This window comes from Pleurodeles waltl, chromosome 1_2, assembly GCF_031143425.1.
Source record: "Pleurodeles waltl isolate 20211129_DDA chromosome 1_2, aPleWal1.hap1.20221129, whole genome shotgun sequence".
Lineage (NCBI taxonomy): Eukaryota > Metazoa > Chordata > Amphibia > Caudata > Salamandridae > Pleurodeles > Pleurodeles waltl.
This window is the reverse complement of record NC_090437.1, coordinates 600,153,290-600,177,884: the sequence shown is the minus strand read 5'-3', so window position 1 is coordinate 600,177,884 and position 24,595 is coordinate 600,153,290. Positions and strand designations below refer to the sequence as shown.

At 41.6% G+C, this 24,595-nt stretch overlaps 1 protein-coding gene across 2 annotated transcripts in view; it reads right to left on the bottom strand.

Moving 5' to 3' along the window:
- The window catches only part of LOC138301837 (cilia- and flagella-associated protein 337-like), a 455,621-nt gene that overhangs the window by 353,406 nt on the left and 77,620 nt on the right, over positions 1 to 24,595 (bottom strand). For both annotated transcript variants that reach the window (XM_069242337.1, XM_069242343.1), the window contains exon 3: positions 23,099 to 23,187. In XM_069242337.1, coding sequence (XP_069098438.1) covers positions 23,099 to 23,187 — 89 coding nt within the window. The remainder of the gene's footprint in view (positions 1 to 23,098; positions 23,188 to 24,595) is intronic.

Here is a 24,595-nt window from a genome sequence, read left to right as displayed (position 1 = left end):
ATGGCTGGGAGCAAAGTGAGAGACAGTGCCTGCCGGGAGTGTAGTGAATCCTAGTTTGTTTTAGTGGGATAACAGGAGTTAGCTTAGCCATAGGCTTGTGAACTCGTGCCCCCGTCACCTAGTGACTTTTAACCTACTTAGCTTGCTCTGTCTTAACTCATTTAATTATTTATTTCCTCTAAGATGGCTGCCTTGTTTATAGTTAGGCCACTTGTTATGAGTTTTATTATCAGTGTCACTGTGCCAAGGCGTCAAGATCAAGCACAAAAGACAAACAAACAGTATGTGTTCACACTTAGGGATTTTCCCTCTCTATACTTTCGTGGGATTGTTGATATTAATTGCCGTCCCAAGCATGCCTGTTATCTATTATTTTGGAATACACCTACGTCAGGGGACCTTGTAGATCTGTATAAATACATCACACTTCAGACAGATAATCAGAGGGATTCCGACCAGAGGGCATCGCCACCATCGCTGATACCGATGCTGCCGTCGTCTTGACACTGACCCAGTCTTCGTGTCCCTACGGAGTCTGAGATAGAGACCTCATTCCAAGGTAACGAGGGTTGGGGGCTCCTCTCATGAACATGGCTTTGGCAGATTAGGTTTAGCAAACCCAGCTCTCCTTTAGGTAGGAGGTTAGGCCTATTCTCATTAGGGTATTAGGGCATATTCCATCTCATACACATATATATATATTTCTTCTATATATTGCAAACATGGTGGGGGTCTTTATAACCATGACTCTCTTTTTCACAATACTGTTGCTTGGTATACTCATTATCCTAATCATTGCAGTTCATGCAACTTATCGCAAATGGCAGTTATGTTAAATAAAAACTATTATAAGTTCACTGCATCTGTGTTATTGCCTTTGTTTGTATGAGACATAATAAATCTGTGAGAAAAGGGTAATTTCCGTTTAACCACGACAACCCTGAGATATCTTACTTTGAGTCCATGCGTAAGCGACTGCTACAAATCACCTTTTACTATTGTGTTTCTGGTGAGGTACTGCTAGTGAGCCGGTAAGGTTTGGACAACAGTTACAACTAGTTGTAGGAAGAGACTCAGTCACCTACAAACGAAAGTACTGTCATCCTGAGACCAGCAGTCTTGCTCAGAGCAAGAGTCCAAACTACGACAGGAGAAATGGCGACGTGCCCCGCAGTGGCAGGAAACCACAGAGGCAGAGAGAAAAGAATAGTGTTGCACCACCACCTAATGGCCATTTTGAGAAAAACCCAAAGAAGCGTGGAGACTGCTGCAAGAGCACACCATGCGAGTGAAGGCCTTCTCAAGAATGATAATGCCCATATTAGAGGCTGGTGTGTCGGGGCGAGAATAACCCTTCAGAGACAAGGGGTGAACAGCCATGAGCCAGGGCTGCGCTAAAGATGAAATAAAGTGCATTTCCCCAAGTGAGAGCAGCTGTAAAGAAAAGCTGAGGGGGGGGAGACAGCAATGCTCTGTTTTGGCTGTCTACTGTCACAGGCAGGAATAGAGAAGCCCAGCGCAGGTGAGGTACTGCAGCTGGAACAGGCACAAGGCACAAGCAGCATGCCAGTCACCAGGAATAACTCACACTGCGTGTGCCCAGCAAAGAGGAGAGATGGTAAGCCAACAGCAAGCTGTGCTACCTAGCTAACAAGCCGTGAGGAGCACTGTGCGCTGAGCACGCACCCCCTAGAGGCCGTCTGCTGCCACGACAGTGAAAAGATAGCACCACATGCCCCCAGCTGCGAAGGGCAACACTGCTGACCCAGAGAACAATTATGGAAAGCACCAGCAGATGGCACCCAGGAACAATGACAGTGCACAATGTCAGTGGTGCACAGAGGGCTGCACTAGCAAACCTGACAGGACAGGCAGGAGCCCGAGCGAGAGAGAGAGCCCCAGAGTGTGAAGAAATTTGAGCGAACAAGGCTGCACCAGCCAGCCACACCCCAACATAAGATGGCCACTATTGGCCTGACATGGAGCATGTCACAAGGAGTGACCGACCCTGCCAACTAAACTAGAATGGAGACAGGACCATCCACAGCGATTGCGCAATCTCGAGGCACAAGTGCTGCGCTCTCAAGTGAAGACAGGAAGAACGGATAGGTGGCCCTCCAGTCAGGGAGCAGACCACAAAGAACATCCGTGAGGAAGGGACAGAACCTGCATGAGGTCCACGAGGAGAAGGAATCAAGTCCTATAGACAGGAATAGCCCAGCGAGAGGTCCATGTGATGCAACATGCGACCAGTGGTGCAACGCCACCTCAAGAGAGAAAAACGTGGCACGACACTGCATCGAGAAAATCTGAGGAAGAGAAGTGTGTGACAGACCTGTCACACAGAAGATCAGGAACACCACAGGTGGGCAAGAAAAATAGAGGGGAGCAATAGGACTGAGGACTCGTACCAGTACCAGAGAGAGCATCCATCAATATAAGTCAGCCACCAGGGTGAACAGACATCACTGGAGACAGCTCTGCAGGTGGACCAACTGTAAGCCGCCAGCACGGGTGAACCGCGTCCCAGCCCCACGCTTCTCAGTGCGACCGTCCAGCCACCTGTCACAGGCTGCTTCACACAGATGGCATCTCTGTTGGTAACTGCACATGCTGAACGAGAACTGCAAGCAGCTAAGAAGTACTTAGAGTCATCCCTTCTCCAAGCAAGACACCGTCACCTGTTGATTAAACTATGACATGGTAAGATCATCATCATTACCAAGTGCATCACCCGAACCACCTAAGGAACCAACAGAGTGGAGCTGTATGTCAGTAAAATGACCAGAAGATTACAAGGCATCCCTGGCATCATGGGAGGCTGACCACCTAGAATTCTGTCCGGAGCCCCCGTTAACCTGAGACCTGCCCAAGAGAGCATAGTCGACCATTGGACCATCCACCCTTGGGGTTGCATGAGGCTTGGATGCGGCGACCCCCTTGGCACAGCCTACGAGAGGCCTGCACAGCCCACTCCCATGGCAATCCAGGGGCAAGGACCTCAAGGGAATTCCAATGAGAGGGGAATCCAGACAAGAGAGATGGGTCCAAGGCATCTCCATGACAGGCACTGGGAAGCACTGAGGTCACGTACGGAGACTGGTCACCCAAATACTATCTGACAAAGGCCAGTGCACCCAAGTCCCGATGGACAGAGCACACAGACCCTGAGGCAATCACCCTTCTTGGCTGCATGAGCGACTTGGATGTGGTCCTGTTGGCTGTTTCTCAGTGAGGCCTTCGCTCGGCCTGCGATAGACCCTGAACTGTCCACACAGTCCCGTGGTAGCCCAGAAAAAGGGCCTTGAGAAGACTCCTGTGGGATGAAGTCCTGACATGAGAGGGAAGCCTGAAGCTTTTCTTCTAGGGGACATTGAAAAGCACCAAGGCCTTTGAGGAAGACATCCTTTCATCCATGTCATCCTTAGTCTTTCAAGGTTAGCTATCCATGAAGCCTTAATGCCTTCCAAGAGATCCTTGCAGTGGACTCCCATCACTCCTGATGCACCCGCATTGAACTCTATAGATAGACTTCAGCACTGCTCAGAATGCAACATCCCAGTGGACTTTATAGATAGACTCCAACACCGTGAGCCCAGGCAGGACAGGACCAACAGTGCCTGAGTGCACTGTAACCCCATGGACAGGCGATTGAGGGATCTGGACCTCTTCAACACTGCCATTTGTGCCCAGAGAAGTCTGGTTCAACTATGAAGACGTGCCGTGATGCCAGGTGCCCCTCTGCTGCACCTGTCCACTCATCATGTCCAGTGGACTGCCTCAAGAGACTCAGTGGTGTTTATTTTAGTGTTTATTTCTCTCTCATAGGTTTAGTTTTTTTTTTTTTTAAATAAAGTTTGGGAGGGATGTAAAGTCTGGCTGGACTCATACTAGTGTTTCGACTATGAAGTGCTTTCACCAGCCAGTCCTTGAGGGCTGACTTCCACACTTACCCCACACCCATCCATCACAGGTGTTATTGGTCAGGTGACCCTGCTAATAAAAAGGGCCCGGGGACACGTGTCCGAGGCCAGTTACAATTACTAATACTGTAACCATTTGTCCGTGTGGTTATTTTTGGTAGTATGAGGGCCCAGGGCCCTCAACACTACACCTTGCTATGCAACAGGGGTGAGCTCAAAGGATACTATGCTTATAGAACCCTACACCATTACAATTTCAACTTAATCATTTTATTATATAAGAAGCGCTACCATGTAGTGCACTTTACTAGGGACTTACAAGTAAATCAAACATGCCAATTGGGAATGAACCAATATTAACATGTTTAAGGGAAACAGCATATGCACTTTAGCACTGGTTAGCAGTGGTAAAGTGTGCAGAGTCCTAAAACCAGCAAAAACAGTGTCAGAAAAGTGGAGGGAGGCAGGCAAAAAGTTGGAGGATGACCACTCTAAGGCTGTCAGGTCTAACACCCACATTGCACTGCAGCTCTACAGAATCGCCACATCACCCTGAATGTGTAATGCATCTTCAGCACAGGCCCTCACATCCCTCATTGATGGCAGCCTTAACGACGACGCTGGACTCCTCATCGCAGTCTCACAGCACTTTGGAACTAACACATCCCCCTGACTGCACGCTGCGTCCTTGACGCCTGCTTTCGCATAGCATGCCCTTGTCAATGGGATCTTTGATGATGACGCAACACGACCTCGCACCGCAGCCTCACCGCATCCTGGAACCAACACATTGCTTTGGCTGCATGATGCATCTTCGATACAGAACCACGCAGCGATTCACAAACCAGTATTGAAAGTACTATGTTCTGCAGGTCTTACTGGGTCCTTGTAGCCAGCCCGTGCTCCACTTGTGACGTTGTCCTGGTCCAGCACTACCAGATATACACAGTTAGCACTTTGTGCTTTTTTGCTCTATTTTTACCTAAATCTTTTAAATTGAATATCTCCGATTCTACTAATTGGATTTTTGTCATTTTGGTCTTGTATTATTTATTAAAGAAAGTTCTATTTTTCTAATTTGTTGTGGGGTCCTTTTAGTGTGGTCCTTCACTGTTTTACTGTTTGAAGTGTTGCACTCATACTTTACACATTGCCTCTAAGTTCAGCCTGACTACTTTGTGCCAAGATACCAGGGAGTTGAACACAAGTCAATTTGAGGTTTGCTTGTGCCTTACCATGACAGGGATTGTGTTTGATGCTTGACCAGGGCTCACACCGAGTCTACCAACAACAAAATTTCTTACACCAAGGAAAATAATTGAGGTTCATGCTAAATTATGCTTGCATGAAAAATGCTTGCTTGCCACTATCAACAGGTTGCAAAACTGTAGTCCCGGAATATGTCATTTTTACACCAATCACTCAGTACAAATGGCAATTTGGGCTAGTGAGATTTCACTGGTTGCTTGTGAGACAAACGGTGAAGTTCAAATCCCTATGCCTAGTACACAAAGTAATTTTAGGAAGGAAAATATATCCCCTCTCTAACAGATTCTTCTTTTATGAGACTAAGAGAAATCTTTGTTTTACTAGTACACTTTGATGGTTATTGAGGCTCTCCTTTGTGTTAGTTCTGCACCTCTGCGCATTGGGAGGCTCAAAGTGGACATGGATCCCAGAGGGGTGCTCCCTCTCTCATATGTGAGTGCAAAGTGAGTAGCCTCTCTGTGTGAGTGCAGGGTGAGCAGTCCTTTGAGTGCTGTGTATCTTGTGTGCAGTGTATAACATCATGTTGACTGTTAACAACATGTGTATATTATGTGACAGAAAAACGTGGCAGCATGTTTACTATAAATTATGCCTTATGCATATTAACCCTTACAGTATGTGCTCATCCATTGTCACAAGAAAACCACAAGTAAGGTTAACATCTTCTGAATGACAAGACTACGACTGACTCATTAGAATAATAGCCAGTTGGGATCTTTCGGTCCTGAAGAAAGCTTGTTGACTCTGTTGAGCGTGATAAAAGACTGAAACATGCTGATACAAACTGAGGAATGGTAGGGTGGTAAATACCCCTACGATCATCTATATTCTTGTACTTTTAATCCTGTCAGAAGAACCCGAAAATAATGAATTAAACTGATTTGGAAATCCACTATAAAGTTTTAACCACCTATGGCAATATCCCAAATTGTAATATAGAGCTTGATATATGACCAAGCTCCACCATTGTACATTACGGTACAGTAGGTGTAGAAGCATGTCCGATAATGAAGCATGCCACAAAAAGTGGATGAGGGCTTTGCTTCAAACTACTGGGATCACAGTAGAAGGTACAGAGTCTTGGGGGCTATCAGTCACAAGGTGTCATATTGTAATATCCTCTTTAAAGGGAACAAAAGTGTAAGTGTAAGGGAAGAGCTCAACTGCTTGTGCTACATGTGACGCCGTGCTTAACCGTGGCGTCTCTTTTGCCAGCCGTGATCAGGCCGCCACTTTGAGTATCGGAGCGCCGTCCTTACCACAGCCCACATTTTTGTATTTCTTTGACAGCGTATTTCAGGAAGCACATTTCATTCTCCTGGTCGCGCCGCCCTTATAGTCTATCTCCCTGACATATCTTCTTTCTCTACCTGGTGCGGGGGACTCCTCTTCTTTTCTTCTTTTCTTTTTTTTTTTTACTTTTCTCTGTTCGCCTTTTCTTTCTTCTGGTCTCCATGTGTTCTTTGTGTTCTTTTTTCCCAGCATGCTCTTTTCTTTTATACTGCTACCTTTTTCCTATTCTTTTTTTTTGCTCTTTCCCAATCCAAGATGATGTCGCTCTCTTTTCCTGTTGTGTCACTTCCTGTCTCCTGGTATATAAGTGATTCAGCCCTAGTCTTCTTTGTGTTGCAAACACTTCTGTTTGGTGGTGATCCTCGCTCCTGTTTCGTCGTACTTTTCTCCAGTTCCTGCTACTTTTGATTGAGCTTTTCTATTTTTTCCCTTTTTCCCCCTTTTTCAATTCTTTGTTTTAACTCTTTTTCAGGAGTTCCTGTGTAGAGGTTTTTCCCACATTTTTTTTTCTTTTCTCTGGGACTCCTTCTGGAGGGTACTGGCTGCTTAGGCGTTACCTGTCAAGCAGCATTGTGGCTACTAGAAAGGGTCGCCCTTATCTTGGTCAGTCCAGAACCAGCAGAAGAGCAAGTGCTCTTTCAAGTTCCTCAGCCAAAGGTGAGAAGGATCAGGCAGACCGTGACACTACATGCTATCCATAAGTTAAAAAAATAGTGAAGGCTGATACACAAGAACAGACTAGTGTCAGGTATGCTGATGTAGTGGTCTGTATCAAGATTGCTTTTTGTCAGTGTTTGTTTAAGTTAGTGGTTAGCTTAAATCACAGAAAGTGTCAGCATGGTCTGAGTTACTCTGGCAGTGTAAATTAAATGCTTTAAAGTCAGTTTTTTATTTATTGGCCACTGCTAAACAGGTTTTGGCTCCACTGATGGAACATGTGTCCTGATTTGACCCCTGAAGGTCACAAATCAGGTGTCCATAGGTGTTAGAAATGGGGTCTTTGGTTGACAGTCAGGTTAGCACTTCTCCTCAGCTCTTCAGCTCTTCTCCAGGCAGAGGTTCCTCTTGATGTCCAGAAGTGATCTAAAGTCTGTGGTTTTGGGTGCCCTTCTTATACCCAATTTCTCCTTTGAAGTAGGCCTACTACAAAGTAAAGTCTCTTTTGAATGTGAAATCCTACCTTGCCCAGGCCAGGCCCCATACACTCACCAGTGGGTTGGAGACTGCATTGTGTGAGGGCAGGCACAGCCCTTTCAGGTGTGAGTGACCACTCCTCCCCTCCCTCTTAGCACAGATGGCTCATCAGGATATGCAGGCTACACCCGAGCTCCCTTTGTGTCACTGTCTAGTGTGAGGTACAACCAGCCCAACTATCAAACTGACCCAGACAGGGAATCCACAAAAAGGCAGTTACAGAAATGGTATAAGCAAGAAAATGCCCACTTTTTAAAAGTTGCATTTTCAAACACACAATCTTAAAATCAACTTTACTAAAAGATGTATTTTTAAATTGTGAGCTCAGAGACCCCAAACTCCACATGTCCATCCGCTCCCAAATGGAATCTACACTTTAATCAGATTTAAAGGTAGCCCCCATGTTAACCTATGAGAGGGACAGGCCTTGCAACAGTGAAAAACAAATTTAGCAATATTTCACTGTCAGGACATATAAACCACATTACTATATGTCCTACCTTAACCATACACTGCACCCTGCCCTTGGGGCTACCTAGGGCCTACCTTAGGGGTGTCTGACATGTAAGAAAAGGGAAGGTTTAGGCCTGGTAAGTGGGTACACTTGCCAAGTCGAATTTACAGTTAAAACTGCACACACAGACACTGCAGTGGCAGGTCTGAGACATGATTACAGATTTACTTATGTGGGTGGCACAACCAGTGCTGCAGGCCCACTAGTAGCATTTGATTTATAGGCCCTGGGCACCTCTAGTGCACTGTACTAGGGACTTACTAATAAATCAAATATGCCAATCATGGATAAGCCAATTACATACATATTTTGTAAATGAGCACTTGCACTTTAGCACTGGTTAGCAGTGGTAAAGTGCCCAGAGTAACAAAAACAGTAAAATCAGAGTCCAGCACACATCAACAACCTGGGGAACAGAGGCAAAAAGTTAAGGGAGACCACGCCAAGGATGGAAAGTCTAACAATAGGCAATGGAAATAGATGTGCAGGTGGTGCTGCAGGGTCCTCAAAATAACAATGCTGGGGTTCAGAAGGTGAGTGAGCAGTAAAGAGGCCTTTAAGGTTTGTTTTTATCATGTCGCATTTGCTCTGCAGTCAAAGACAGAGGTTAAATGTCAGGCTGTGTCTTCTTACAGATTAGTGCTTATTCTTTTAACACAAGATTGGTGTTTACTTTTCTTTCTGTGATTGCAAAATTAGAGGACTTTGTAAAGTTAACTATCTGACAATCTTGCTGGAGTACAGGGAGTATGAAAGGAGAGGTTATAGAACATCTGTGTTTTACTAACACAGAGAAACATTTAAAACACTGTAAATTAACAACAAATATTCAAAATACATCAGCAGTTAGGTGAGCACAAATGAAGCAAATGTTTTATACTTCTGAAGTGTGATGTAAACAAAGATGTTAATAGGATCAAAAGGAAACATGGCACTTTACTTGGTGATGAGCAAATGGTAAATGTTTGCTGAAAGCCAATTTCAACACATCATCTTTTGTGTGTTAGATAATTCTATCAGTAAAACTGCATGTCACTGCAAAATACTTGGCCATTTCAATAGAAAATTTGCTGTCTGTAAAGGATGGTACACTACTACAGCATACTTTAGTAGTAGATTTGCAACATTGTTTCTCAAAATGCACCACGAGCTACCACATCCTTACCACTCTCTTGCTGAATGGACGTGACTCATTTGCTATGCTTGCTCTTTGTGTGGCGCTCAGATTTTTCACAGTCCCTATGGTTCTGGTTATGGAACATTGATGGCAGCACTCCTACTCTAAAAAGTGTTGCAGAACCACTGTATGAGCCATAAAATGACCCGCAATGCTGACCTGACGCTGGAGTACGTTCCAACGTGCATGTCGCAGCTTGAGCCGTTGCACACCTTCTGAGTAAGCCCATGAGATATAGACAATGAAGCAGCAAAGTATGAAGTGGTGGTTCAAACCACTGCTCTGTGTTTCACTGGAGTTGGAGCCCTGTCTGCTTTTGTAGGCAGCTCCAGACTGCGCATTTATTCCATCAGGCATTTCCTCTGTAGACTGGAAGCAGAGGAGGGAGGTTTTTGGAAGGCAGAGGGCCATTACTGGCACCTCTTCTACTTTCTCCAGCCTCCCACAGGTATTTACAGAAGGACAGCAGGTGCTTGAGACAAGAGAGAGGTGCTTTCGATGGGAGAGACAAAAAAGAGCGAGGATAAGAGAAAAGGAGAGAGAAATGAGAGAGGAGGAAGAGAGTGGAGCTGGTTTGAACATTTCTGCCAGGGCTTCTTTTTGTTCTCAGTCTCTGGTCTTGTTAGGAGGCAAGTCAAGAAGACGAACCAGGGTGTTTTGGGACCCTTCGTAGCCTCCAAGGCCAAAGACTTTGGGCAGAAATGGCATCTTAGTAAAGCATGTGTGTCTGTAATATGTTACATGTGCAAAGGAAAAGGTATTTCATCATTCTGATGTCATGCCCCCATGCAAATGAGGGATCACTCTTTGACGTTAGGTAGACTAGAAATGTACATCTCCACACTACAAAGATGGCTGTTTAACTTGGTTAGCAGGAGGTGGGGGGCATAAACATATTTATCCTAGGTAGCCCACTTATCCCTACCTGTATTTATTTTCACTGAGGTGTGTTTTTGTGTGAAAGAACAAGTAAACATATAAACGTGTTAGATCAATTAAGGATACAGTATTGATGCTAAAAAAATATTTTGTTGATTTACTCATTTGTATGAGCGTTAACATGCATGCAAGTTAGTGAGTGAGTGCACAAGAAAGGAGAAGTGTGATTTTGCATACTCTGTTGTTTTTACCTATAGCAACATAAATTTTAGGGCTGCCCCGGGGCAATGCAGAACTCTAAATGGGGTGCCCAAGAATCTAGAGCCCTTTAGCACGAAAAATGGGTGCAGATCACCTCAGCTCTGCAGAGGCACTTCTGTAGGATGGCATATGACATATGGCATCTGGCTCTTAGACATAAATATTTCAGTTTTTCTAGAACAAGACAAAGAATGCATACTTATAAAAGTTATATATACAGGTGCAGATATACTTTTTTTGCAGTTATTTTCATTAAGTGTGTCAGGTACTAGTTTCCAGATGGATATGCAAAATATCGACATGGAAACTAGGACCTGGCACAACTCCCATTCCCCCGTGCTGAAATGTACACCTGAAATCTGTAGATTTAAACACATGGGTAATGAAGCCCACCGTGAAAATGCACACATTTTTGAATTTCCTGATGATCCTTCCGCTAAATCTGGACTTGGAAGGGAAGTTACTCCAGCCATTGATTGAATCTCCGACCATTCCCAATGTGAAAAAAAATCAGATCGGCGTTTGGGACTGCCCCTTAATATCTGGGTTTATGGGCATTCATTAACATATAAGGATAACTGAGCCTTGTAACACACACTTGCCTTGTAACATACACTTTCCACCCTTTGTGTGGGATTTACTATAGGGATCCTTTTGTGAATTGCTGGCAGGTGTAAATGAAGAGGTTTTCGACTGTAACTACATTTCTTCGGTTGCATATACCTTGGAAATTGGCCTCGATGCATATATTTTACACAGCAGCATTACATAATGCATAAAGTGCAATACACTGTATGTAATCAGAATATCACAAGCCACCTGACAATAAGTTCATAGAACTTTCAGGTAACTTGCAATGACTTCCAATGGCTTGCAGTATCTTCAAGTTACAGATTTTGTATGCTTTCGACAATGTGACTTCTTAAATACTGCTCACACATAAATCATGTCCAACATAAGAAATGTGAAAAGCTATTTCATTACGCTAAAACACTTAAATATTTGAAGTTTGTAACAGTTTTAGACATAGCAAGATATGAAAGAGAGGATCATTGATTATGTAAAAGTCAATACGCCAAGTGTGCAAACCTATAACAAACATTAGAGCTTAGAACACCAAGTAGGTACAATTTAGTAACATTATTGCTATTTCATAAGAAAATACTTTTAATAAAAGTTCTTTGACTGTAATTTAAAAATAACAATTTCTGCAGAACTGTTCATGCAAAGGAAAAGCAAAAATACAACTTGTTTTTTCCTACCAGGTTTAGTAACTATCCATGAAAAGAGCATTCTCTAGGTTTGACCAGTGGCCATGTTTTGGCACACAGGGCAAGGTGATTTCAAAAGCAATTTCGGTGCTGTCTCTTGCAAGCATTTTCATTTCTTTTTTGTAGAGGTGCTTTCAGTACCTGAAAGTTGAAGCTAGCAGAGCTGTTCGCAAACATCTATTTGCCACCTGCCTCCTAGCTGCTGAGAGAAGGGGGCTGTAGGTGTTGGGGCCTGCGGTAGCATTATGAGTAAACAGATGCATATAATGTATTTTTCGTGGCAACTACGGACTTTTTTTTAATGAAAAATGTTCTGATGTCAGAACTCAAAACTAACAAGGACTAAAGGACAGGCCTTTTTTATGGCTAGAGCAATTTGCAGTATGTTATGCCATGAACTATGGTGCACCTGTAAGGTTTGCGCAAGTGTTATTCATGAAAGGAATTGGTTACTAGCTGATTTTTGTGTTCATTTCTAAACTCCCGAGTCACAGTTATTGAAAAATGAACCATGTAATTAAAAATATCGAATTCAATATATAGTTTTGATATATCTTGAGGTGTTTACTTTTCCTCCGGTATTGGAAATGTTTTTTCTTTTACGTTTTTTTAAACATTGCTTTACAAGTAATTAGTAGCTTGGCACTGGCGTTACAAAGGCGAGATTTTTTGGCTCTGACAATGCTTTTTTATAAGCATCGGAGTTTCTGAGACTTAAAGGTCTGCACATACAACACTGCTGCTTGTTACTCTTGAATAAAAAAACGGTTACTTCCAAATAAGGAGTTAATGCATTACTCTTAAAACGAGTAAAACATTTAAGTTATGAGGGGCCAGATGTAGCAACCCGTTTGCGAGTCGCAAACGGCGAAAATCGCCGTTTGCGACTCGCAAACGTGGGTTTGCTATGCAGAAATGCATTTTGCGAGTCGGATCCGACTCGCAAAATGCATTTCAGACTCGCTAATAGGAAGGGGTGTTCCCTTCCTATTAGCGACTCGCACTGGTATGCAATTCCATTCGCGGCCGCAAATGGACTCGCAGTTACCATCCACTTGAAGTGGATGGTAACCCAGTCGCAAACGGGAAGGGGTCCCCATGGGACCCCTTCCCCTTTGTGACTGGACCAGATATTAATTTTTCAGGGCAGGGAGTGGTCCAAGGGACCACTCCCTGCCCTGAAAAACCGAAACTAAAGGTTTCGGATTTTTTTAAAGTGCAGCTCGTTTTCCCTTAGGGAAAACGGGCTACACTTTAGAAAAAAAAACCTGCTTTATTGACAAGCAGGTCGCTAACATGGAGGCCTGCTGACGTCAGCAGGCCTCCATGTTAGCGAGTGCCTATACTCGCAATGGGGCCGCAATTTGCTTTTTTCGTACATCTGGCCCGAGATCTGCAGGTTTAGTAGCATTTGCATGATTGTTTGAGGCCTTGTGTAATATTTTGTTGTGCAAGTCTTTTAAGTTCCCCACTTATGATACAAACCTCCACTTCTAAATCATTTTCACAATATTCTTCTTTGAATGTACAACATAACTCTGCAGATTCATTCTCTTCGGATATTAGCCCAACTCCCACCCTCCATTTTGTTGTAGCTTAAGAAGTTGCTCCATTATGGAATATTGGGCCAGATGTATCAAAGATCCGTTTTGCATTTCTTAAGCAACGATTTTTATGAAATCGCTATTTAAGAAATGCAAAATGGGATGTATGAAATTTGCGATTCGGTAATAGCGATTTCTTAAAATTCGCAATCGCTATTACCGAAGCGCAATTAGAGAATGGGACGCCATTCATCCCTATGGACCTGTCGGCCCATAGTTGCTAATGGTTTTGCATTTCCCAATTTGCAAATTCCAATTAGGAATTTGCAAATTAGGTAATGCAAACCCCAGGGTGCTGGGGGCCTAAGGCCCCCTCTGATGCACCCCAAAAAAATATTTGCGGACATGTGAAGCACACACATGCCTAGGGGCATTTGTGCGCTACATGTCATTTTTGAAAATGCATTTATAATGCATTTTTTAAAATTGCACATGTTTACCACCAAATTGGATTTGGTGGTAATTGCATTTCCTAAATGCCCGATTCACATTTAGGAAATGCTTGATACATGTGCTTTGGAAATCTCAAATAGGAATTCCCTATTCTGCTATTTTAACGATTCCTTAAAATTGCACAGGGAATGCCTTTCATACATCTCGAAAGGCATTTTTGCATTCGCAAACGGCCGAAATTTGCGATTCGCACCGTTTGCAAATGCAAAAAAAGTATGATACATGTGGCCCATTCTTTTTAGATTAGCTAGAGGCAACACACACAAAGGTGTCCAACTAGTACTATGTTCTTCTCCTAGCAAAAATCCAGAACTGTTGGATTTGCCAGTACTTGTTTTAACTTGGGAGAACTAATCATGTGACGGTGAACTTCTGCACATACTTCACAATGCATAATAGTTTCCCACTATTTTTTAATTTAACACTGGTTTAAGTTGCTTCTCTCTTTAAAGCAGGGCACAGTGCACATCCATTGAAGCAATGGATGTTGACTTCCCTTCCACAGCAATTGGCCAAGGGCAAAAACAAGTATAATTAAGCCCATATTAATATGTGAACCACTATCAAACTAATGTTTACCGTGTTTAAACGTAGATTTCTGTGACTTCTTGTATGTATGGGTGATCTACAATACACCTCATCCAAATTTCTGCAACTAATGTAATGCTTTTCATGTTTCATGGAGTGGCAAAAACATTAATCTGTATATATCTATGGATTAAGACAACAATCCAAAGGACACCAAAGTTGGTGAAAGGTTATGGTTAGTGCAGGAAGAAGAACACATGTTCGTCTTGTGATGCACGATTTGTACAAGTTGTTAACATTTAGAACAAAGGTTGTATGTGCTATAAAACATAAAAACCATACTACTTTTTTGTAAGGTTTATTAAGATAATAAATTGTCATCCATCATTTTGGTTGATTATTCAAGCACAGTATTACACAAATCCATTTCTAATTTTTATTTTTGCAATAATGTATCAAATATTATGAATTTCAATGCTGTACTTTAAGTACTTTTGGAATATGCATCTACATTTCTTATCTATGTGCTGAAAATGTTAATATTGCAATTAAAAAACAAAAACACAACAGGCATTTTCAATGCAACAGGTCTCGTATTTGCTCGAGTTAGAGCTATTAGCGTTGTAAACTCCTAACCTGACTTTTCCCACACAAATTAAAAGAAAAAAAAACACGATCGCACTATGTAAAATGCAGCACGATTGTGCTGAAATTGAAAATGGAAAAACCGAGCGCGATCGCGCTATGTAAACCCCAGCGCGATTGCGCTGTGTGGAAAATAGATGGATAAAGTAGTACGGAAACCATGCTGAAAACATCAAGCCTAGTATGTTTTCAGTAGTTTACCAGTGCTGTGTAGGTGGGCTAAACACCGGAAAAGGCATGACCTATGCATGCCTTTCACAAATGAAAGCAAGCGGATTTTAAAAGGCAACCCCACAAACCAATGAAAGTGACGGACGTGACATGGACGTGGTTGGATGCCCAAAGAGAGATTACTACAGGGGGTGGAGTGCTTTGCGCTCACCCGTAAAAAAGGAAAGAAAATACTTCTTTTTTGTGAAGCGCCTTGGCTCCTGTGATTAGCAGAAAAAGCCTGCACACATCATCAGGGCGGGGTCCAATGGAGCAGCAAATTATTCCAGAGAGAAAGATGTGGGCAAGGTAGACTTCCTATTTTCAGAATACATTTTATCTTCAGCCGTCATTTTGCTGACCAGAGCATGTGTAGTACATGCTAACAGAGCACTCCCCTAGCTATGTACTACTACTGAAACATGCACTGCCTCATTATGAGTCTCTTCAGCCTCCTTGTGAGCCCTATTTTCTTCCACTGCTATAGCCATTTGGTTGTGACTATGATCATTTTTTTAAGCTTGCCCTTTATCCCAACACTTGACTTGCGAAGCACAGTTGTATGTTCACTAATTTGTCACTGCATCTCCTCCATAAGTTGCTGTTATTGGTATTATTATTGTTACTACTACTGTCACTCCTACCACTACCACAACAACTACTATTACTATTACTACTAGTATTATACTGTAATGTGTTTAGAAGCTGAATTTGGTTGTGTGCCCCATCGTTGATCTGATGATCACATTATCCTGTTCACTAGGCTCTGGGTGTGTTTGGTGTGTTAACTTTCGCAGCCACCTTGTTAGTTAGAGAAAATCTCCTGGAGGTGTTGATCCATCAAGCCTTTTTATAGCTGAGGTGTAATTTACTCCAAGTTTTTTCTCAATACCCGTCTCTTCCTTTGCATTAGTGTTTAATACCACTATATTCTGTTCTACACCTTGATAATGGCAAATATGCTCTCTATTGTCAAAGGTACTTTTTATTTTCACAGCAACAACCTGGGCATCATTAGAGTATGTATTCAAATACTGTTCTACATTTCTCAGTGTAACAGCCATTTTTAGCAAGAAATAGTGTAACAATATTGACTTATAGTCATGTTTGTGATTGCAAGTTGCCCAAATGAGTGCTTCAACATTATTCCCACAAACAACAGTCTACAAGAGTGTTACAAAGTAAATCCAAGGATCCGGAAGTCGTATGGTAAGTCTTTATTAATACAGCATCCACAACAGTGCCTGCTGCTTCTTGCTTCTTCCTTCACTCCCAACCGTCTTCCCACAGAATCCCCTGAACATCTCCATTCTATTCTCTGACATCATTGATCCAATGATGTCAGAGACCTCCCAAGATCACACCACATCTCCTCCCCATAGAAACATAAAAATAACTTAACTTCGTTATATATATAATAACACTACAACACAGTGATAAAAGGAATACAAAGAAAGAAAAGAAGATCAATGCAATGCAACACATAACAGGGAAAACAAAAATGATGGCCCATTGTCAAAAACGTATCTTTAGCTAAGGCAACTAAAATGAAAATAGAATAACCATAAATGATCAGCACATGAACAATATGCAATTACACACACACAATGTTACTGACATAGCTTCCTTAATGTGTAAAATCTTCTAAGTATTTGGGAGTTGTTTTATTCCTTACACTCCTTCTAATCTTCTCTCCAGGATCAGGATCAGATCCACCAACATTTTCCTCCCTGTACCTTCCCTCAGTCATTGGTCTGTCATTCACACATTTGGCTAAGCGCGACATGCTCCACACATCACCCCCTTCCAGAACAACAACATTCTTCCTCACTTGCACAATTTTCTTCGGTCCCATGAACGTAAACGCCCCTTTCTTTGACCAGAAAGGTTTCTTAACGTACACCATGTCACCTACATGCCACCATCTTTGATGAGCACCATGTTTTACATCAAATGCTTCCTTATATTTTGCTTGATTCGCAACAACTCTGTGTCGGATAGCATCATTACCATCTGGTGAATCCTTAACCTCCTTATCAGCCAAACAACCACAAGGGATTAAGTTTAGAACCCGCCATTCTACCTCTCAATATTCTAAAAGGAGACATACCCAAAACAGCATTAGGAGCATTTCTGTGGGCCCATAATTTCTCCCTGAGGACATTTTTTAAAGGTATACAATTGTCCATGGCAGTCTGTGCACTAGCTACCACCAACTGGTTCATCTTTTCAACCAACCCATTGGCTTGGGGGGAATATAAGGCAGTGCGAAAGTGAGAGATAGCTAGGTTGTTGAGAACATTCTTCATTTCCAATGAAGTAAATTGTACACCATTATCAGTGGCTATCACCTTTGGAATACCCTCACATGCAAAAACATCAGTTAGGAACTCTATAACAACTTTAGTGGTGATGGCACTCACACAACTTGCAGTGACCCATTTGGACATATAATCGACTAACACAATTGCAAATCTCTCATTATGAGGTAAAGCTTCAAACGTTCCCACAATATCTAAACCAAGTTTGCACCATGGTTCATCAGGAACACGGATCGGAGATAAAGGAGAAGTTCTTACACTTTTGGATTTATCACTCCTTGCACAATACATACAATTTTTTACAACTGCCTCAACATGTCTATCAAGGCCTGGCCACCAATAGCATTCTCTAACACTAGCCTTGGTTAAATTCCTGCCTAAATGTCCCTCATGAGCTAAATTGATCAGCCTCTCATACAACCCAACTGGAGGAACCAACCTATCACATCTGTACAGATCATTTCCAACAATACTCAATTCATCTTTGACATTCCAAAATGCTTTAACATCATCTGGACAGTTGCATAAATCAGGCCAACCCCTCACAACATATTCTGAAACCAGCATGCGAACTGTGTCTCGTTCACATTCTAACTCCCAACTTTCCTTATCAATAGCTGGTTCTTTAATCCACAAAACTGGAATTTGATCATCCGTAGTGTGGTCCGCCAAAGGTAATCTAGAAAGGAAATCTGCCGGAATGTTATCTTTCCCTGGTAGGTACTCCACATGGAAATTATATTCCATTAGACCTTCAACCCAACGCTTGATGCGTGGAGTTGTGTTTTCAATTTACGGCACGAAAATATCTGCACTAAAGGTCTGTGATTACTTCTAATTACAAACGGCAACCCCCAAAGGTAGTACTTGAAATGGTTAACAGCCCAATTGCATGCCAAAGCTTCACGCTCTATTACTGAATAGCAGACTTCTGCCTCTCTAAGAGAACGAGAGGCAAAGGCCACTACTTTCTCTTCACCATCAACTAATTGTGAAAGAACCGCACCTAAACCCTTCAGGCTAGCATCCGTGGACAACAAAGATTTCCTCCTAGTATCAAAATGGCCCAGTGTAGGCATTTCACCAATTCTGGATTTAACAATGTTAAAAGCCTCTTCACACTCTGAGGACCACACAAAATCCACACCTTTCTTTAGCATGGCTCTTAAAGGTTGCACTACACTCGCAAACTTTCTAATAAACTTTGAGTAATATTCTGCTAGACCAAGAAATGAGCGCACTTGATCTCTGTCCGAAGGAGTGGGCATTGATATGATAGATTTGGCCAATGACACTTTAGGTTTAATACCATCACCAGAAATAGTGTGTCCTAAATAAGAAACTGTTCCAACCTTGAACTTGCACTTTTCTTTCTTTAAGGTCAATCCTTTTTCTTTTAATCTCCTCAGAACTGCTCTGAGAGCAATATTATGCTCCTCTTCATTTTCACTATAAATTAACATATCATTTTGAAAGAATAGGACAGAACTCAAACCCTTAAGCACTTCTTTCATTATTCTTTGGAAACACGCAGCTGCTGACGCTAAACCAAATGGCATTCTAATAAATCTAAAAGCTCCCAAAGGCGTAACAAAAGAAGTTAAGTGTCTTGAGTCCTCATGAAGTAAAATTTGATGATAGGCCGCAGATAAATCTAACACACTAAATACCTTGGCTTGTGAGAGCATGGTTAAGGTTTCATTGATATTTGGCAAAGGTTGGCGATCTACCCATATGCACTGGTTTAGACCTCTCAAATCCACACACATTCTAATTTTAGAACCATTGTCCTTGGGAACTAGAACAATGGGAGCCAACCATTCCGAAGCTTCAATCTCTTCTATAACTCCCAAACTCTGTAATCTATTAAGCTCACCCTGCAATGGAGATAACATCAAATGAGGTACTTTCCTTACTTTATGTACTACAGGTTTAGCAGAAGATTTAAAAATGATTTTATGCTTGAAATCTGCCAATAGCCCTAATCTGTCACTGAACACCTCAGGAAATTCATTCACAATTGAAGCATCACCTCCTATATGAGATATGGAAAGAACTTGTTCGGGGGAATTTGGGTTGAGAATAATGCCCAGATCTTTTTGATGTCTCCACCCCAACAAGTTATCTCCTTGTTTGGCCACATAAATTTTCCCTACAGTTTCACGCCCCTTGAATTTAATTGTCATCAATGAATAGCCAAATAAATCAATTCGCTGTCCACCATAGCCTATGGGGTTAATATCAGGAGGGAAAAGTTCAATGTGATCATTACCAAAAATTTTCTCCCAGTTTTTATCACCTATTAAGGTAAAAGGAGAGCCCGAATCTGCAAGGACAGGAACGATTTTACCATCAATCTCTATATCACATTTTGGCATGACTAACTTGGTATCACTACTTATAGAGAAATTCTGAGTATCAGGACACTTCACATTTAAGATCAACTGTTGACTCGATATTGTTTCATCTATCATATTTATCTTCTGATTTTTGCACACTTTTGCTAAATGTCCTTTCTTCCCACAATTCCTGCAGTTGACATTCCTAGCAAAACATCTTGGATTATTGGCCAAATGTCCAGAACTCCCACATTTGTAACATTTAAGCTTGGACTCTTTGAGCATCTCGCTGCCCCCTCTCAGATAACTTGCCGCTGATTTCTTCTCCTGTAACCCTTCTTGAGTGGAAACTCTAGCTACTGCCGGATTAGCAGAGGGGTCAGTAAAACAGTTCACAGTAGTGTTTTTCATTTCTTTAACCCAGGAAGCGGCATGCTCCAAACTCTCCACAATAGCAACAGCTTCTTCTAGAGAGGGATGTTTTGCTAATAGCTTTTCTTGCACACTTGGATTATTGGTACATCTCACCAGTTGATCTCTGATAAGAGAATCAGTTAAACCAGAAAATTCACATGTCTGTGCAAGTGTTTTAAGAGAGGCAATATAATTTCCCACTCTTTCATCTCTAGCTTGTGTTCTCATAAAGAATTTATGTCTTTCCATGACTACATTTATTCGAGTATCAAAATGTTTCTTCAACATCATGACTGACATATCATACACATCCCTAGGATCACCATCTGCAGTACCAATCGCAATAGGATCAAGGCTGTCATAGATATTCCTCCCTTCAATACCTAAATTATGCAGAAGAATTCCTTGTTTCCTTGCTGGCGAAAAAATTTCTCCGCCAATGCCAATCAGATAAGATTCAAAAAGATTCATCCATTTTTTCCACGGTAGAATAGGTTCCCCACGTTCAGATACAAATTGTGGTGGTTGAGATAAACTGAGAGTAGCCATATGAGACATAGTGTAGGAAATATGCTCCAAAAAAAATAAATCGATAAATGAAATGTTAAAAATCCTCAAAATACTTAAATCAAGAACAGTATATTATACATATGTTGTCTAACTCTTCATTTCAATAAAATATAACATTTCTAAGAACAACATATGAGTACATGTGTTCTTTGTGCCAGGAAAAAAAAAATGAGTTAGCAGACTAGACACCATAGAACTGTAACCACGCGAGATCCGCAGTTCGTGTCAATCTCGTAATGTATCAAGGTTGAAGACAACTGTTGGGAAGACTCGCGCCGTGTTCTGTTGGTCCTGAAGATGGTCTCCTCAGAACAAAGTCTTATGGAATGCTCCCACAACCACACGCGCACATCCGCACGAGCGTTTTGAAATGCGCATGTTCGCACGGGGCTTGAAAATGCACGCGTTGCTTGAAAATGCGCGCGTGTAAGATATCCCGTTAGTTCTTCTTCTCCCTTTTCTTCCCTCCCTTAAAATAGAGCACAAACTTCAAACACGCGCTTAAACTACTGCTGCCAGAACGGCTCGAGACATTCCCAAAAGAAAAGACGTGCAGCCAAATACCTTCTCTCACCGGGAGCTCAGCCACAGTTCAGCAATTTCAATGAACACAGCGTGACTCGACACGCAGCACTCAGCACTTCAGATTACGGAGTAATATTTGAATATCAGCTCCTACATTACAACGGTGGAGTACTTCCACGTCATCACAGCGCTCCTTCTCGCTACAGCGCTAATAAAAAGTCCAGCCGTCAGTATATCACACGCCAGGTTCGGTGGATGCTGTAGACTCTCGTCGCCACTGTTACGAAGTAAATCCAAGGATCCGGAAGTCGTATGGTAAGTCTTTATTAATACAGCATCCACAACAGTGCCTGCTGCTTCTTGCTTCTTCCTTCACTCCCAACCGTCTTCCCACAGAATCCCCTGAACATCTCCATTCTATTCTCTGACATCATTGATCCAATGATGTCAGAGACCTCCCAAGATCACAACAAAGAGCAATACTGCCAGTTCATGCTAACACAGGGAGATGGGTTAGAGAAAGTTACCCTACCCTTTGCCGGGAGACAGGGAGGTGTACACATTTATTTAAACGTAAGCCTCTATTTTCATCTGTGTAAGCATTTTTCTCTCGCAGCCAGGTCACTAGGACAAGTTCTTCTATCAGCATCTCTCATCAAACTCTTCAATGATCCATCTTCAGGTCCTCTGCTATGCTGCAAAGATTCCCAGACATTAGTGGTCTGTTTTTCTTGCCCATCTAAACTTCCACAGTCCCATTCTCTAGCACTTCCTGCCCCTACCTGCCGGTCACCTAACCTGATTCCTGACACTTCCAAGGAAAGGTGCATATTCAGTACTGAATGATGCTATTGACGTGAAAGCAAACAATCTGAATTGGATACAGAACTAATGAAGACTATTTGTATTTTAGCATCATTCACAATTAACCATAGAAATACAAATAAACTAATGTTTACAATAATAAAAAATAACACTATTAAAATCCAAGATGAAATAATGTTTGTTTAAACAAATGCCAAATTTTACATACAGATTTGATTACGTTGTTATCATAATTCATCGGGTTCCTCATATACACCTATCAAATCAACAGTTATGCTCTCTTTTAAAAATCTACCAAGTAGAGGCATCCAGGTCTCAATAAACTATCTATATTTCAGAGAAATATTTAGCTGTGTCTCCACTAGACCAGAATTACTGAAGATGAGATGGATTACTGGAAGGATGTTCATTCTACAAAACTTTCTACAGGTAATACACCAATGACAGCAATTAGCGTGAAAAGCTGACTTGATAAATAGGAAATGTCTTAGGTAAAATAATCACAGATAAACAGGACTGAATTTGGTTAATCAGTAACTATGCTGGATGACTTCATAGCACCACAATAATGTGTTACAAGACAATTCATGGGCACTACAATCATCAAAACAGTTCTAGATTTTGTGAAGTGAAATAGGAATTAAAATGCAACTGTGATAGAGATGATTTAGAGAGGATTTATTCTAAATGTTGTAGATATACCCAAATTGGAAAGCATTCAATCATCCTTCACTAAGATACTACAAGTCAATATCTAAATTATTTGCACTAGGTATGTATAACATACACAGTTTTTATTATGACCTGATCTCAGATCCTCACACAATAAGGGTAAACAAGCCTTGGCTTCTACAAATGCTGGAAACATCTGCAAAAAGCTTACCATGTTCCGATGAGTAATTTATTGTAGTGTGGCATCAAAGTGGAATCGGTAATCCATTTCAGCTTTCGGTTTTGAGGTCGGTTCTCTTCCTGTTTTACAAAGTGGAAAAGAAAGACAGCAACAATATTTTATAAAGGATTGCAGTAACACAACACAAATAACATAACCACACTACTAGAACATTCTGTGACCATTTTCTAATACTTCAGGTATGTCAAAAGCAGTGCTTAATTTGTGCTTATTGTTTCCGGTGCTGAGCACTGGCACTTATTTTTGAGGGCCTGGGCTTATTCTTCTGCCTCAAGCATTTGCTGCGAGCAAAAGACACATATAGGATAGACAGAGGAAGGGAAAAATGAAAAAGTGTCACAAAGGGAGAAAGTAGAAAGCTGCAAGAGTGAGCAGAAGGGGCAGGGAGTCGCTTTATATGGATTGAAAAGGCACGAGATGGCTTCAGGTTTACGCCACCTCAGTATTCCGTGTTACCACATTTAATTGCAGTAGCCACATGTTTAAGAGGAGGGCTTTGGGCACCGGCACCTTTTTATTTACAAATTAAGCACTGGTCAAAAGAGAAGCCAAATAATGTATTTGATGAGAGGAAAGGCTTCACCTTTCTCTGTTCTTCCCAGAATTTGTCAACCATGAAATGCCATAGAAAATACAGGTGAGGAAAGACAAAGTCAGAAAGCTTGCTTAAATAGGTAATGCATCTGATGTGAAGATGTATGTGTCTTTCACAAATCAAAAGTTTATACTCTAGAACGGCCAAATGAGCCTTTACCAGTACAAAGTCAAATAAATGAGCATCAAGTCTATCGGTCGAAAGTGGTCTGATTACAAATGTATTTATACAATCAGGGGAGAAAATTGTTAACTATATACATATAGCCTTTATGTGGAAAAGAAAAGGCACTGAGCATTAATTTTCTAATTACACATATTGTTAATATTACCCAATTTTGGCAGGACAATTCTCCAGCATACGGTAAGTGAGCATGTTTTTATATTAGTTAAAAAAAAAATTCTAAAAACTATAAGTAGTGTTTCATTTATTTTGCAGTGATAGGTTAAGGAAAACAAATTACTGTTATTCATCCCAGAAAAACGTTTTTCCTCGACGTTTAAAAAGCTTGCAAATTCAATAACCTTTTATACATTTTCAACTTTTTCTCCATTTTTCAAACAATTGCAGAAGCAAAGTACCACAGGTTCACAGGCCACTACTTTCAACAACTCAGTTGTATGTAAGACATTCTGGAAACAAGCATATATTATTGCTATCTTTCTACCTACTCTCCCTCTTGTTCCACGTTGTATATTTTCTTGCATCATAAAGATCAATTGCATTCACTATAATGCATGTTCCCCTTTCTGTTTTTCTCTCCTTACAGCTTTCCAAAGTTTTCCCACATGCTTTCACCAGAGTCCGCTTCTCTTTATAGTTCCCTGTAATTACTAATTAGGATTCGTTTGTGGTGGCCGATGTTAGTGGGT